Genomic DNA, 15,618 nt, shown 5'->3' with positions numbered 1-15,618 from the left:
CGGGGCTGAGCACAGCCAAACACAGCGCGTGCAGGATCTGGCTCTCAGTGTTGCCAAGTCCGCTTATAAGCGACTTTTGGGCTTGTTTTCTGTAAAATTGCTCACAAATATTATGAACTTTATATCTTCCATCTTCTTCTTTCTCCCTTTCTTCACAAACGCCATGATATCAAAACTGTCACGTCTGTGTAATGTTATGATAATAGACTGTAATCATCGTTCACTTGAAATAACTGGCATTTAACTGAAAAAATACACATAATGACAATTACTCATTATTACCAGAAAATATGTATAGCTCTAATTCACAAGCATGTCTCAGAGGGCTTTACAGAGAATGCGTGTAGCCCAGAGGAGGAGTGGACAGGGGTAGAGAAGGGAGAGAGAAGAGAGAATCAATCAATCAATCAATACATTGATTTATTTATGTATTGATCAATACATAAATAAATAATTACATTTAGGGCTAAATAAATAAACTAGCAGGCAGCCTATAAATAAACAAACTATAGGAGGATGTTGCTTCTTTCGGGCTGGTTTCCATAGACCGGGTTGCTTGTTTCTCTAGCGAGATCTGGCAACGCTGCAGGCTCTCCGTTTTTGCTGGAAGGAATAACGGGCTGCGCCAACAGGCTGCGCAGACTGTACATTTTGGACCTGGATGTTTTCTCTCGCACGACACCGCCTCCTTCTTAAAAGCGGACAAATCGGAGTGGACGTGTGGTCGTGGCCAGTGGAAACTAGGAAAACAAGACGGGATGCCACGCCCACCTTTGTTTAGTTTCTTGAAAACAAGTCATTCATCACATCTGTGTCTTTTAATGTTCATTGAAGAAGCCCATGGCACACCAATCAAACATCCTCCAAGCCAACAGCCCATTTAGCCATGATGGGCTACATGGACAAACAAGGATTGAACATCTCCAAACAAGGACAGACAGCCCCATGGCACACCAAACATCTGTTTGTCTGTGTTTGTTGTAGAATGTTGGATTGGTGTGCATGGCCTTTATGAAGACATCCATAAAAGTCAGTGGCACCTTTTGGCACAAAACCTATACGATTTCCTCAGGGCTTTCAGTGAGCTTTCGATGCCCTATCTCCCCATATTGTGCTGTCATAACTCTCCACAATCATGCATTACAGTAATAGCTTTTACTTTCAACCATATCCTAGTCTGCATCTGAAATAAAACTGTTCCTAATATTTGTGCATCTCTCACAGATTGGGATTTCTTTCTTTCAGATTTATGTTTTAATCTGCATGCAGTGTATGAGAAGCACAAGACTGAAATATTACAGTTAAAAGCTTCACTTTTGATTAGAGGATCCATTCCCATCTCATGTAGCCGACTGCGTGAGCCTACTGCTCACACCAGTGCAGTGAGCAAACCCTAGTTAGTAAGCATGTGAGTTAGTAAGCATGTAAAAAAAAAAGGACACATGGCTTCATTCTAGCCACGACAGCTGGACTCGAATGAGAGAACCAACACAGATGTTCAGTAGAGAAATATATCTCAGGTTTATTAACCTTATAGACTTCTTCACATGGCCTAACAGTGGTTATAAAACAGTTTGTACACGTTGCTTTCAGTGAAACAATCCAAGGTTCTCCATCGTTGTTCACCATAGCCAATAAGAGAAGAAACTAACGATAAGGTCAAAGGTTACTGCAACAGTGTCTGACTATGAAATTATGTCAAACCAGTTATTCAAAGCAAATTTGGGAGTATGAAGGCCATGAAAGTGTCAAAGGAAACCGTGATAGATGCAGAAATACAGTGTGGGGTCACAGCCTATTGGCTACTCTTCCATCTGGGGCCACACTTCTCCACTCCACATCTCCACATGCATGGAATCTCATTCAAAGCAAGTTGTGCATTTCACCACAATGGAAAACCCACTGGCCTGAGAAGCTGCTCCAGAAATCTTTAACCTTCCTCCAGCCAGGCCTAATCATCACACTGACGTGGAGCTAAAAACAACAGTACAGGAGTTGCTGATCAGCCGAGGGGGCTCCCCCCCCCCGCTCTAGTCCCATGATATAAAAGGATCCAGATCATAAAAACAGCTTAGCGGTAGCAGGTAGCTTAGCGGGTAGCGGGCCGGACAAAGCAGTCAAAGCCAGAGGAATTTCAATATTTCCGAGCGGCGGGAGTGGAGATAAGGGCGTCTGAGCAAGAAAGAGGAGGGCAGGAAAGGAGGGAAATAGTTGAGAGGGAGGCGTGGGAGGCTGGAAGACGGACGATAAGGAGGACAGTGAGAAACGTGGCAGTGGACAGGAGGAGGCATGGATAGGAAAGGAGCCCCCCCCCCCCCCCCCACACACACACACACACACAAGCAGCAGTGAGTGGGCCCATGCGTGAAGGACACACACACCTTATAGGCAGGGGTCAGTCAGTCATGGAGGGAGAGAGGACTTTGGCGGAGACAAAGCTTTGGTTATCACGTCCGATGACAAAGTGTAGCAGAAATTAGGGATGCACCGATCCGACTTGTTTCAGTCCCGATACCGATACCTGTGCGTTGGGTGTCGGCCCATAGTACCGAGTACCGATCCGATACCAGTGTTGAATGAATATTAAGCTGTAGCTACTGTATGTCTCACTGTGTGGAAGAGACTGGGATCATTATTTTATGCATAATAGCAACACCAGGTTCGACTTAAAACATGACTTTTCTAACTTTGTCAAACAAAATGTAACAAATAAATACTATAAATATGTACGGAATTGTTAGTTATTAAGATAACAGTATCCGATACCAGATCAGCCCATTGTCACAACAGCCGATCCAGCTATTTGAGTATAGGTATCCGATATCAGTATCGGTGCATCTCCAGCAGAAATCTATGCAAGAGCGGAGGAGTAAATTATTGTTTGAGGTCAAGTCTGTGCAATGTTTATTGCTATGCAATGCCTTAGTAAAACAATGGAAAACAAAAACAAATTAAATAACACATCTCGACATCTCACCTCTCCTCATAAATAGATGCGGGGCTATTTTCAACATGTCTCTCTCACACCACTCACACAAATGCCCATCTGCTCATGTACAGAGTATTTACATATCGTATAATAACACAATTAGCAATTAGGGAACTGAACATAGTCTTTCATGGGCTGGAGAGACCCGCTGGAAGCCCGTTTCACAGCACTGCACCCTTGGGTGCGGGCCTACATTATAACAAAAAGAATAAATAGAATGTTTTACAATAAATACATGACTATGTCCGAACCATTGTTTTCACATTTTCCAGTCCGTACTCAACACAAACAACCAACATGAGACCTATATGAACCAGCAGGTAGGTCGAAGATTCCTTCAAATAGAGTGTAAGGCTATGTTGACTATTAGACTTCTGTATTTAAATAGCAGGTGTTCCCTTTTCATTCAGTGAGGTCCTGTCTTTGCCTACAAACACTAAACTCTCTGGTCTTCACAGAGCGCTCATCTTCTCATTCAGGACATGATCCTGTTTAGGAGAAACGCTTTGGAGTCAAGTCAGTCTCATGTTAAATATTCACTTCTTCTAACTTCATGCTATGGAACTCTCGCTAGTTTAAAGTGTTTTCAAATCAGTGCTAGCTTATACAAATAGTCTCCTTTTTAAGTCACAACTTTTCAAAGTAAATGTATCGCTGTCGCTATCAATAAAATAGTTTGTCTTTACAGTCACTTAAGTTACGTCGATGTCACCGCATACATAGGAAAAATAGGTGGATGACATGCTAGCAGCAGTCGGAGCTCCCCATCTCCCACAGAGAGTGAGGAGCTGCAGTCATCTTCATGATAATCTCTCTCTCTCTCTCCCGCCCTCTGTAGTCCAGTGGTTCTCAAAGTTTGGTCCGGGGACCCCCCAAAAAAGGAGTAATTTATTTTCACGATAATTCCATCCATAAGTAACACAATGACAATGTGTAGGACTATTTTGCTCATGTGTTTCATACACTTTCTGTAATAAAACATCTAAAAGCAAAAATCTGATCAGATGTGGGAGCCAGAGACAAAACCTTATTAAATGGAGCTCCGTGGTCTAATTTGTGGCAGTTTAGGGGTCCTTGACATGAAAAAGTTGGAGAACCACTGCTTCAAATCACCGACTGATGCTGCATTTGTTTATAACTGGCAAATGGCAAATTGCCAGTTGCTACTAGCAAAAATCAAATAAAACACCACGTTAACTGGGAGTTCCTACTCGCAAACTTCTGGGTATGATTTCTCAACTCCCAGTTGCTCCCAGCACGTCATTTGACGCGAAACACATTTTTGACACATTTTTCTCTTCTTTTCAACAATAGTAAGCTTTCAGACCAATCAGCATACCAATACAATAGTTGGTTAAACCCATACAACTAAACGTTATTGTTATTAGCTGTTAGCTTAGACAGTTAACGCTATTAGCGTCCATGGTTTTGCGACTTGAAGCCTGAAGCTCAAAGGCACGTAGGTCGGAGATGACGCGTTTGCCACTTGCCAACTCCTACCATAAACGGATGCAGCATAAGTACAGTATAACTTTACACCAGTGCTTCCCAAAAGTGGGGTCCGGGGACCCCCAGGCGTCCTTGAGGGGGTTCCAGGGGGTCCCCAGCAAAAAGAGGAATCATTTATTTTCACAATAATTCCATCTATAAGTAACACAATGACAGAGTGTCTGACTATTTTGGTCATGGGTTTCATACCCTTTCTGTAATTAAACACCTAAAAGCAAAAATCTGATCAGATTGGGGACCCTGGGACAAAATCATCTCATAATATGGTCTAATTTGTGTCAGTTTGAGAACCACTGATTTACACAGACAATCAAATGTACTTCACATTGTGTCCAGTGCCATGTTATGTATCCATCTGGTCTGGAAGGTCATCAGAACACGCACAGTAGACAGGAGGTCAAATCGTATGGAACGTTTCTACCACCCATAGACCTTTTCTTTGCAATAATAACCCAAACTTCCTGGGAATGCCATAAAGACAAAGAACTTTGGAACGCCATTGTGACATCTGAATTCCACCGTCACCATGGAGACGGGGAATTTTAAACTGCATTGTGACATGTAAGCAAAACAGTTCAGAGCCGAGAGAGTTTGGCCAGGTTTTAACATCAGAGCTATGCTGCCGCCCCGTCCCCCCGTAACAAGGCAGCGTCAGCAGCAAGTACCTGACAACACCCTCATTAAAATTGCCTTCACATTCATATCATCAGATGACAAAAACGCAGTGGTTCTCAACATGGGGTCCGGGGACCACCAGGGGTCCTTGAGGGAGCTCCAGTGGGTCCCCAGCAAATCGATGAATCGCTAAACCTCAACATAATTGCATTGACAAGAAGTTAAAACTATTATAGAATGGAGAAGAATGAGTGTTTTGGTCATAGTGTCACTGTTATCGCTCTACCTACAATACAGATAGTCATGGAATTCTGGACACATTTTCAGATTTGGGTCAATGAAAAAAATGTCATGAAATGGGGGGGGGGGGTCCGTGGTCACAATGTGGACCAAATTAGGGGTCCTTGATATGAAAACGTTTGAGAATCACTAGCATAGGATTAAAATGTCAACCATAGTCTATCTGTAGCTGTGGAGCGTTTTGTATTCCGTTTTGTGATGCAATAACAATGTCAAACTTGTCTGGTTAGACACCACTCAATGGAAATAAAAACAAAATCCAGTGCGATATAAAACCAAGAGTTCTGAAATCTATGGAATCACTGCATAGCAGTCCGTCAATTCATTTTCAGTGAATCCACAGTGTCCCAGCAACTCGAGATGAAGGCTAGTCTCTATAGTGCTCATGGTGCAAACGGTGACAGGAGGAAACGCGAGCTGGTGGCCACATGCAGCTCTATTCACAGTGAGGGGGCACAGGTGGAGGTGCGAAGGGGGAGGTGGTCACAATAAACCATCTCTGTGCGCTTAGCGGCATCGCAAGCATGCAGCCTGTCCTTGAACTCGTTACTTGTGTCCTCAAGGACCAAAGAGTCCAAAGAAAGCAAATAAAAATAAAATCTTTGAGAATACAAAACAATAAACTGGATAAATCTCTAATATGTACAAATTAAATAAATATATTACTCTTTAAAATGAAACAATTCATTATATATTGCTGTGGTCAAGAGGTAGGCCTGCGAGATAACCACCTTTCCCATCGACTTACTGTAACTTTCTCTTTAGGTTCAGACTAAGGAGTCGTCCAGTACATTTGGTCATGTAAAGTCTTTGATGGAACCTGTCAATGTCACTAATGCCCGAAAAAAAACCATCAAATCCGGTGACTTGGTCAAACGGACGTCTCACTGAGAGTCCGGAGGCTACGGTGTCACAGACAACGGACGCAAAATACACCAAGGTTCAACTGTCAAGTTGAACCTTGGTGAACCTTCACTAACCCCAAGTCATCTCATTTCCAAGGAACACGCAAAATAAATCAAACATGCACTCTACAAAGAGGCCTATCTAAAATACAAATAAAATCGTACTCGTCAAAATCAGAACTAAAACCTGGACTGTTTTGTCGTTTTTGGAAGCTTCAATCCTTGGAAAAAACAAAGGAAATTCAGAGACAAAGAAAAGGAAAGAAAACGAACATAACAGACTCCTCTAAACAGTCAGCATCGATCACAGTATATGGCTGTCGCAGAAAGTGGACGTGCCATGTGGGAATGGACGTTTCAGAGATGACTTCAGAGAAGGACAACATTGACAACCCCGTCACGCAATATTGCTGGGCAGATTCACGAGTGTCCCGTGCCCCTGGCTCTTCTTTGCACTATTCGTTGACTGTGTCAGGGGTGGAGAGGGGACATGCAGGAAGGTACAACAGAGGGACGCGCTCACAAAAGACATAATGATGCACTGATCCTCGGCGTCCCGCAGACATCTACAAGCCGGGTCATTGGGGGACGACAAGCAAAGGAGAACGAGGAGTATCGCAAGTGAGTGTGATACTCTCACGCCCCTCAACGGGACGGGCGTTTTAGATGGTGCTTTCAGTGTGTGCGTGGCTGATGGTGTGCACGTGCGGGTGGGGCTGGCTTGGCCTGCGAGGGCCCGCACAGTTCTGCTGCTCACTGAGCAGAGTGCTGGTCTCTCCGGGCCCGTTCTCTGCACCAGGCGGCTGCGGCTTAGAGGGGAGAGAGGAGGCCAAAGTCGAAGGAGGCGTGCGGGACAGGGGGGCGTGGTTGCCCGGCTGGGGCAGGGGTTGGCCGGGCCTGGGGCTGGAGGAGGCGGGGGTGGTGGTTTGGGGCAGGGCGGAGCGGCCGGTGGGCGGGGTAGGTTGATGGTGGGACGGGGGGCGTTTGGTAGGCGGGGTGGCCAGGGGCAGGGGAGCGCGCGGGGCAGCCGGGGGCGGCGTCACGAGGGGGAGGGAGGCGGACGTGTCCAGGTGAGAGTGACTGCCCTCTGGAGACTGGGGGGTGCTGTCCAGCCTGGAGGCCAGGAGGCCGTTCTGGTACTGAGCACGAGTGATCTGAGGAGGACACGACAACACAGTTCCGATTTGCCAATGAACCCATTCGGAGGTCTCTGAGTAACAGACCACTGTTTCACATCACATATACATCAGATATCACTCCGCACACACTCAAGAAATCCGGTCAAGTTTGTTGATTTTTAATCAAATTACATAGCAATAAAATATTGTTAATCCCCAGTTTAGACAGATTTGGGAAGATTTTTAATTTCATCATTATGATGTGTAATAAGTGGTAAGTATGTGTGTAATACGTGTTAAGTAGTTGTGTAATAAGTGTGTAGTAAGTAGATGTGTAATAAGTGGTAAGTATGTGTGTAATAAGTGTTAAGTAGAAGTGGTAAGTAAGTATGTGTGTAATACGTGTTAAGTAGTTGTGTAATAAGTGTGTAATAAGTAGTAAGTAGATGTGTAATAAGTAGGGGTGTACAATATATCGTCCCACGAAATTTCGCGATAGTAAAACGTCACGATATGTATCGTTGAGATGAAATCTCATATCGTGAAAAAAAAAAAAAAAAAAGTTTTTTTTTTTTTTTTTTTTTTCCAAAAGTAGACAAAGAAACGTCTTTGTTTGTTGAAGTTCAATGTGTGGAAAGTAGTTCAGTTGAACAAGTCTCTGAAGAGACACATGAGAAGTTATACAGGAGAGAAACCATTCAATTGAGTTTCTGGCAAAACTGTTTACTTGACAGGAAAAACTGAAGATGCATAAAAAATAGACTAAGAAAAGTCTTGTTGTTTGAGTTTGAAGAAAAACTGAAGATGCATAATGAGAATTTATACTGCTGAGAAACCTTTTAGTTCAAAGTAAATCTAAGTGACGGTGTAACTCATTCTATTTCAAGATAAGCCTTATCTCCAATCTCATGTTTTTTCTAGTTGTTATTGTAATAACAATTTCCCACAACAGCATGTTTTGTATTTGTGCATTTCAAATAAAATACTACTTTTCCAGTCATATATTGTCATTATTCAAGTTTAAAAAAATATTGTTAAAATCGTATCGTATCGTATCGTTATCGTGAACCCAGTATCGTGATACGTATCGTATCGTGAACTGAGTGTATCGTGACACCCCTAGTAATAAGTGGTAAGTATGTGTGTAATAAGTGTTAAGTAGGTGTGTAATAAGTGGTAAGTAGAAGTGGTAAGTATGTGTGTAATAAGTGTTAAGTAGGTGTGTAATAAGTGTGTAATAAGTAGTAAGTAGATGTGTAATAAGTGGTAAGTATGTGTGTAATAAGTGTTAAGTAGGTGTGTAATAAGTGGTAAGTAGAAGAGGTAAGTAAGTATGTGTGTAATAAGTGTTAAGTAGTTGTGTAATAAGTGTGTAATAAGTAGTAAGTAGATGTGTAATAAGTGGTAAGTATGTGTGTAATAAGTGTTAAGTAGGTGTGTGATAAGTGGTAAGTAGAAGTGGTAAGTAAGTATGTGTGTAATAAGTGTTAAGTAGGTGTGTAATAAGTGTGTAATAAGTAGTAAGTAGATGTGTAATAAGTGGTAAGTATGTGTGTAATAGTGTTAAGTAGTTGTGTAATAAGTGTGTAATAAGTAGTAAATAGATGTGTAATCAGTGGTAAGTATGTGTGTAATAAGTGTTAAGTAGGTGTGTGATAAGTGGTAAGTAGAAGTGGTAAGTAAGTATGTGTGTAATAAGTGTTAAGTAGGTGTGTAATAAGTGTGTAATAAGTAGTAAGTAGATGTGTAATAAGTGGTAAGTATGTGTGTAATAAGTGTTAAGTAGTTGTGTAATAAGTGTGTAATAAATAGTAAGTAGATGTGTAATAAGTGGTAAGTATGTGTGTAATAAGTGTTAAGTAGTTGTGTAATAAGTGTGTAATAAGTAGTAAATAGAAGTGGTAAGTAAGTATGTGTGTAATAAGTGGGCGCGGGCATTAATATTACAAAATGAGCCTCTTCAGGGCAACGGGGCTCCTAACTGACTCTGTTGGGGCTTATTTGTCGGTAATGACCAGGGGCCGGTTGCACCAACTGGTCTTACACTGGTCTTAAGCTAAGTTGGTCGTAACTTTACGACCTACAGCTACGCCGGTTGCACCAAGACGACTTAAGCCTTATTTTCACTAAGACCAGGCGTAACTCCTACGCCTCGTCAGGAGGAGGCGTAGAGCCTGCCTGTAACAGAGATCTCCGCGGAGACCTTTTTGACCGTCATCGTCGTAACATCGCCAGTTCGCCGTCTTTGAAAGCACGACGTTAGATTATAACTAACTACTTGTGTGGCTTAGCCTTCCCAAATGTTGGCGTTAATTCTTTTAGAATTTAATACATAGAATTGGGAACGTTACATTCAATTTCATTCAGACTCCCTGACACTAATCGCCGCCGCCATTTTCCCCCGGGGCTTCCACAGGAGGAGGGGGGTGGGAGGAGGGAGGGTGTAGTGACGCACATACAGTAGTGGGTGACGGCGCGAGGCACATGTGGGCCAATCAGAGGGCATTCCCCGACAATTCACATGAACGCGCATTGCTATGACCAGCGTAGTTAAGACCAGAGTAAGTTGTGTTGGTGCAACAGGCGTAAGTCCATGGTCTTAACTAAGACCGACGTAGGAGTTACGACCAGGCATAGTTAAGACCAGTTGGTGCAACCGGCCCCAGGTCGCTACACATTATTCCTTTACGCGTTACAGACTTATAACAGAATTCTACACTGTTAAAGTGGTAAAGAGTTGACTCACTGGTGCCTGGTGAAAGGAGCGTTACCTTGACAAACTGGAGGTCTGTGAGTGCGCGCACGCAGAAGTCGGGCGTGTACTGCAGGGGCGTGCCGGGGATCTGCGTGTTGCTGCCGCACACAGAGCCGCCTTCTGGAGCGCGCTCAGTGCAGCTCAGAGATGCCGAGCGGTTCAGACCGGCCGCGTGCGACGGAGAGCGAAACTCTGCGAGTGACAGAGAGAGAGAGAGAGAGAGTGAGCCAGAGGGTGACACACACACACACACACACACACACACACACACACACACACACACACACGTCACACACACACGAGAAAAAGCACAAAGCAAACCTATGAATGAAATTCACATAACAAGAGGAAGGTGAGTGTATCAGCGATGGATGGACCAAAAAACATAACACACCACACTACACACACAGATGCAACCAACATATTAATGCCGACATACAGAGACATTTAAGGTCCTTACACATCGGGAGCGTTTTTTCCGTGCGATTAATTCGCACGTCAATAATATTTTCCGAGCCTATATCAGTCAATGCAACCGTGCATACCAACGGCGAAGTTTCGCTGAGCGTTATTGCAGTGTTTATTTTTTCGAACTACGGTCGATTTTTCAGAAATTCGCTTCCGACGTGTACACATCTGAGGCTGTGATTGACAGGTGCGTCAAAACTCGCATCGCAATTTCATGCCGTATATTCGCATCGCTCTTGATGTGTAAGGACCTTTAGTGTGATGCTTTGTGACAATATGACACAATGCGATGCGGACGTGCCAGGAACGTGACAAACACACCATGCAATGAGACACAGTGCATGGCTTGAGCATTGAATGTGTGAGCCCAGAGGACGATGAGATGCAGTGGAGGGGCGGCGCAGGGGCAAGGAGTCCTCCTCGCTGAGTGTTAGGGTTGAAGGAGGAGGTCATGTTAAAGGAGAAAGATGGGAGTGACGACCATAGAACTTCAGTTCAATGTCGGGGAGGAAATCAGGCGGGGAGATAAAAGTGAACATGTATAACCAAAGCTCTCCGGTCAGACTAGCCTTACCCTTTTGTGGATGCATTTCGTACAGGAGCGATACACAACGTCTGACCGTGGATCAGTGGTTAAAAGGAAGGAGACAGTGACCGGGTCGGCCATTAGAGGGCGCAACATGAGAGGCGGTGGCGACGAGTTGGGACACTCCACCTAGAGCCCCGTCCAGCAAGTTTTTATTTTCTTTTTTTAAGAAAGATTTTACGTTCCCCCTCCCTCCCATTTCCTCCCAATTGTACTTGGCCAATTTCCCCTGCTGTCCTGGTCGTTGCTCCACCCCCTCTGCTGATCCGGGGAGAGTTGTAGACTAGCACCATGCTTCCTCTGATACATGTGCAGTCGCCAGCCGCTTCCTTTCACCTGACAGCAAGGAGTCTCACCGGCAGGACGTAGTGCGTGAGAGGATCACGCTATTCCCCCCAGTTGCCCTCCCTCGGCCGACCAGAGGAGGCACTATTGCAGCGACCAGGACTCATACATACCCCACCGGCTTCCCATCCTGCAAACACGGCCAATTGTGTCTGTAGGAACATCTGACCAAGCCGGAAGTACCGCTACCGGGAATTGAACCCGCGTCTCCGCGGTGGTAGGCGAGTGCTTTTGAGCTGTATGAGCTTTTGCTCATACAGTAGAGCAGTGGTTCTCAACCTGGGGTCCGGGGACCACCAGGGATCCTTGAGGGAGTTCCAGGGGTTCCGGGGACCACCAGGGATCCTTGAGGGAGTTCCAGGGGGTCCCCAGGCAAATTGATGAATTGTTAAAGTCCCCCCTTGTTTCATTTACAAGAAGTGAACACAAGTAGAGAATGTAGAACGACGACTGTTCTGTTCATAGTTTCACTGTTATCTCTACCAACAGTAGGCTACAGACTGTCTGTTATCAGTAGGCTACAGACAGTCTGTTATCTCTACCAACAGTAGGCTACAGACAGTCTGTTATCTCTACCAACAGTAGGCTACAGACTGTCTGTTATCAGTAGGCTACAGACAGTCTGTTATCTCTACCAACAGTAGGCTACAGACAGTCCGTTATCTCCACCAACAGTAGGCTACAGACAGTCCGTTACCTCTACCAACAGTAGGCTACAGACAGTCTGTTATCAGTAGGCTACAGACAGTCTGTTATCTCTACCAACAGTAGGCTACAGACAGTCCGTTACCTCTACCAACAGTAGGCTACAGACAGTCCGTTGTCTCTACCAACAGTAGGCTATAGACAGTCTGTTATCTCTACCAACAGTAGGCTACAGACAGTCCGTTATCTCTACCAACAGTAGGCTACAGACAGTCTGTTATCTCTACCAACAGTAGGCTACAGACAGTCTGTTATCTCTACCAACAGTAGGCTACAGTCTGTTATCTCTACCAACAGTAGGCTACAGTCTGTTATCTCTACCAACAGTAGGCTACAGTCTGTTATCTCTACCAACAGTAGGCTACAGACAGTCTGTTATCTCTACCAACAGTAGGCTACAGACAGTCTGTTATCTCTACCAACAGTAGGCTACAGACAGTCTGTTATCTCTACCACTCTACCAACAGTAGGCTACAGACAGTCCATTGTCTCTACCAACAGTAGGCTACAGTCTGTTATCTCTACCAACAGTAGGCTACAGACAGTCTGTTATCTCTACCAACAGTAGGCTACAGTCTGTTATCTCTACCAACAGTAGGCTACAGACAGTCTGTTATCTCTACCAACAGTAGGCTACAGTCTGTTATCTCTACCAACAGTAGGCTACAGTCCTTTATCTCTACCAACAGTAGGCTACAGACAGTCTGTTATCAGTAGGCTACAGACAGTCTGTTATCTCTACCAACAGTAGGCTACAGACAGTCTGTTATCTCTACCAACAGTAGGCTACAGACAGTCTGTTATCTCTACCAACAGTAGGCTACAGACAGTCTGTTATCTCTACCAACAGTAGGCTACAGACAGTCATGGCATTCTGGACAAAATCATATCGAACAAGTTTTGAGATCTGCGTCTGAGAGACACAATCTCATCAAATGGGGGGACTGTGGACTATATTAGGGGTCATTAATATGAAAAAAGTTTGAGAACCACTGCACTAAAGGAAATACAACAGCGGAGAAAATAAGGGGCAAATTAAACTTTAAAAATGTATATTTCTTTATGCTTGCCAAATAACAGGTGTTCAGTTGTTGTTTTTTTACTTTGGGCTTGTACTTGCTGGAGCAGGGCTCTTAATTATGAGGAGGAGGAGACGGCGAGATTGTCTTCAAAAAGGACCCGCCTCCCACCCCCCCCCCCCCCCCCACTCCCTCATTGGGCCCATGCGAGTGGTTACCTGGGAAACGAGAGAACAGAGAAAACCTCTTAAGAGAGAGGCGTCGCGGAGGGGGGGACGCCACTGATGGGGAGAGAGGAGGGGTGACGGCTGAGAGAGGAGCAGAGAGAGAGAGAGAGAGAGAGAGAGAGAGAGAGAGGAGCAGAGAGAGAGAGGAGCAGAGAGAGAGAGAGAGAGAGAGAGAGAGAGAGAGAGGAGCAGAGAGAGAGAGAGAGAGAGGAGCAGAGAGAGAGAGAGAGAGAGAGAGAGAGAGAGAGGAGCAGAGAGAGAGAGAGAGAGAGAGAGAGAGAGAGAGGAGCAGAGAGAGAGAGGAGCAGAGAGAGAGAGAGAGAGAGAGAGAGAGAGAGGAGCAGAGAGAGAGAGAGAGAGAGGAGCAGAGAGAGAGAGAGAGGAGCAGAGAGAGAGAGAGAGAGAGAGAGAGGAGCAGAGAGAGAGAGAGAGAGAGGAGCAGAGAGAGAGAGAGAGAGAGAGAGAGATCATCTTGTTTTACTTGTTCACTGAAGCAGTTAATTTGAAAACCTTGCTGCCTTTCAACAACAACCTTGGTTATGTTTAGGCAAGTAAAACAACTTGGTTATGGTCGGGATTATGGTTCGAGTTAGGCTTAAATAACAACTAGAACGACCGCACCGCGGATATATGCCTCCACCAACAAGTGAGCAGTCGACATCCATGACTTTGACGTTTGAGCCAAATGTGAAGACATTTCCGTCAAGGTGTTACTGAGATATGGCGTTACCAAGCTTGAAAATGGCGTCCGTGAGGCAACAGTGACCTTGACGGTTTGACCACCAAAATGTAATCAGTTCATCCTTGACTCCAAGTGGACGTTTGAGGCAAATCTGATGACATATCGCGTTAACGAATATCGTACGGACGGACAACCCGAAACCATAATGCCTCCGGCCTGGCTATCGCTGGCGGAGGCATAAAAACGTTAAACGTGACGTACGATTGAAATGTAGACTTTGTGAACACGCTGGGGATCGAACACGGCTCTCTGGTGGGAAAGGCAAAATTTTACACCCTCCATCCACAACCTCCTTACAGGCCACTGTGCTATTTCAACAGCAGACTCTATAACGTTGATATAGACCTTATTCGATTGACGTCACTCACGTACTGGCACACCCACCGCCGCCATATTGTCGACATAGCGCTGCAGCTCTCAAGTGACAGCCTATGTGGAGCAGCGTTTATAGGAAGCTAGCCGCTGTTAGCGTTACCTGTATCGTTCCAATTGTGTTCGGATGGTGACCTGCGTTACACGTGGCTGTAGTAATGACAGCAATAAAGTCCCCGTGGTTTGTTTCTATCTCTACCGTCCACAGACGTGAAGGGAGCGAGACTGAGGATACGTCAGCAGCACAGGAGATGTGTGGATAGTTGGGAGAGAGACAGGTGAAACTTTCTGACAGCTCCTCACAGCAAAGTCTGTTCACCTCGTCCTTTAGTTTATTTATTACAGGCATTAACGGCAGCATACAAACAACAACGGTGGGGTTTTTATTGCTGTCATTACCATCGCTATTTTGTAATGGAACACAAACGACAATAAGGCTGTTACTAGTTGTCAGCTGCAGCGCTGTGTGCGCGCAGGACGGTATGTCAACAATATGGTGCCGTCCAGGGTTAGCCAATAAGGTCTATATACCTGCATCTAGAAACCTGATATGCAGCATATTTTGGGTTAAGAAACATTTCAGAAAGGTTCAGGTTTTCAGAAAGATACAATCCAGACATTTTACTCTGGCGAGCAGGCGTTAGCGGAGCTCTGCCGTGTGCCATGGGTGCTAGAAAGTTGGGCCAAGAGCTGCCTGACATGAAGCAGAAGCACCCACATAGCCACAGATTACAAATCAAAATGTTAATTAAAAAATGTGTGATTAAAAAAATCAAACTTTCTGCTAGCAATATCTCTAGTAACTGCTTTTCCCCTGGTAACATCTGTGGTTCGGATCAGTACCTCAAACACAACCATCCTATCCCAATTATCACAAAGTCATCATTACTTTACATTACCAAGCAAATAGGACAACCCTTGTTACTGTTAATTCCAAGCAAATAGGACAAACCTTGTTACTGT

General features: G+C 44.7%; 1 protein-coding gene across 1 annotated transcript in view; it reads right to left on the bottom strand.

Annotated features, from left to right (window-relative positions):
• Positions 1-6,980: 6,980 nt before the first annotated feature.
• The window catches only part of LOC310778497 (metal transporter CNNM4), a gene marked incomplete at both ends in the record, with an annotated part of 72,704 nt that continues 64,066 nt past the window's right edge, over positions 6,981-15,618 (bottom strand). Inside the window, 3 exons of the mRNA XM_083638940.1 lie at positions 6,981-7,472; positions 10,208-10,383; positions 13,533-13,622. Coding sequence (XP_083495066.1) covers positions 6,981-7,472; positions 10,208-10,383; positions 13,533-13,622 — 758 coding nt within the window. The remainder of the gene's footprint in view (positions 7,473-10,207; positions 10,384-13,532; positions 13,623-15,618) is intronic.

The sequence above is a fragment of the Poromitra crassiceps genome, assembly GCF_964638095.1.
Source record: "Poromitra crassiceps genome assembly, chromosome: 6".
In the NCBI taxonomy this organism is placed as follows: domain Eukaryota; kingdom Metazoa; phylum Chordata; class Actinopteri; order Beryciformes; family Melamphaidae; genus Poromitra; species Poromitra crassiceps.
This window is presented reverse-complemented; position numbering and strand designations above follow the sequence as displayed.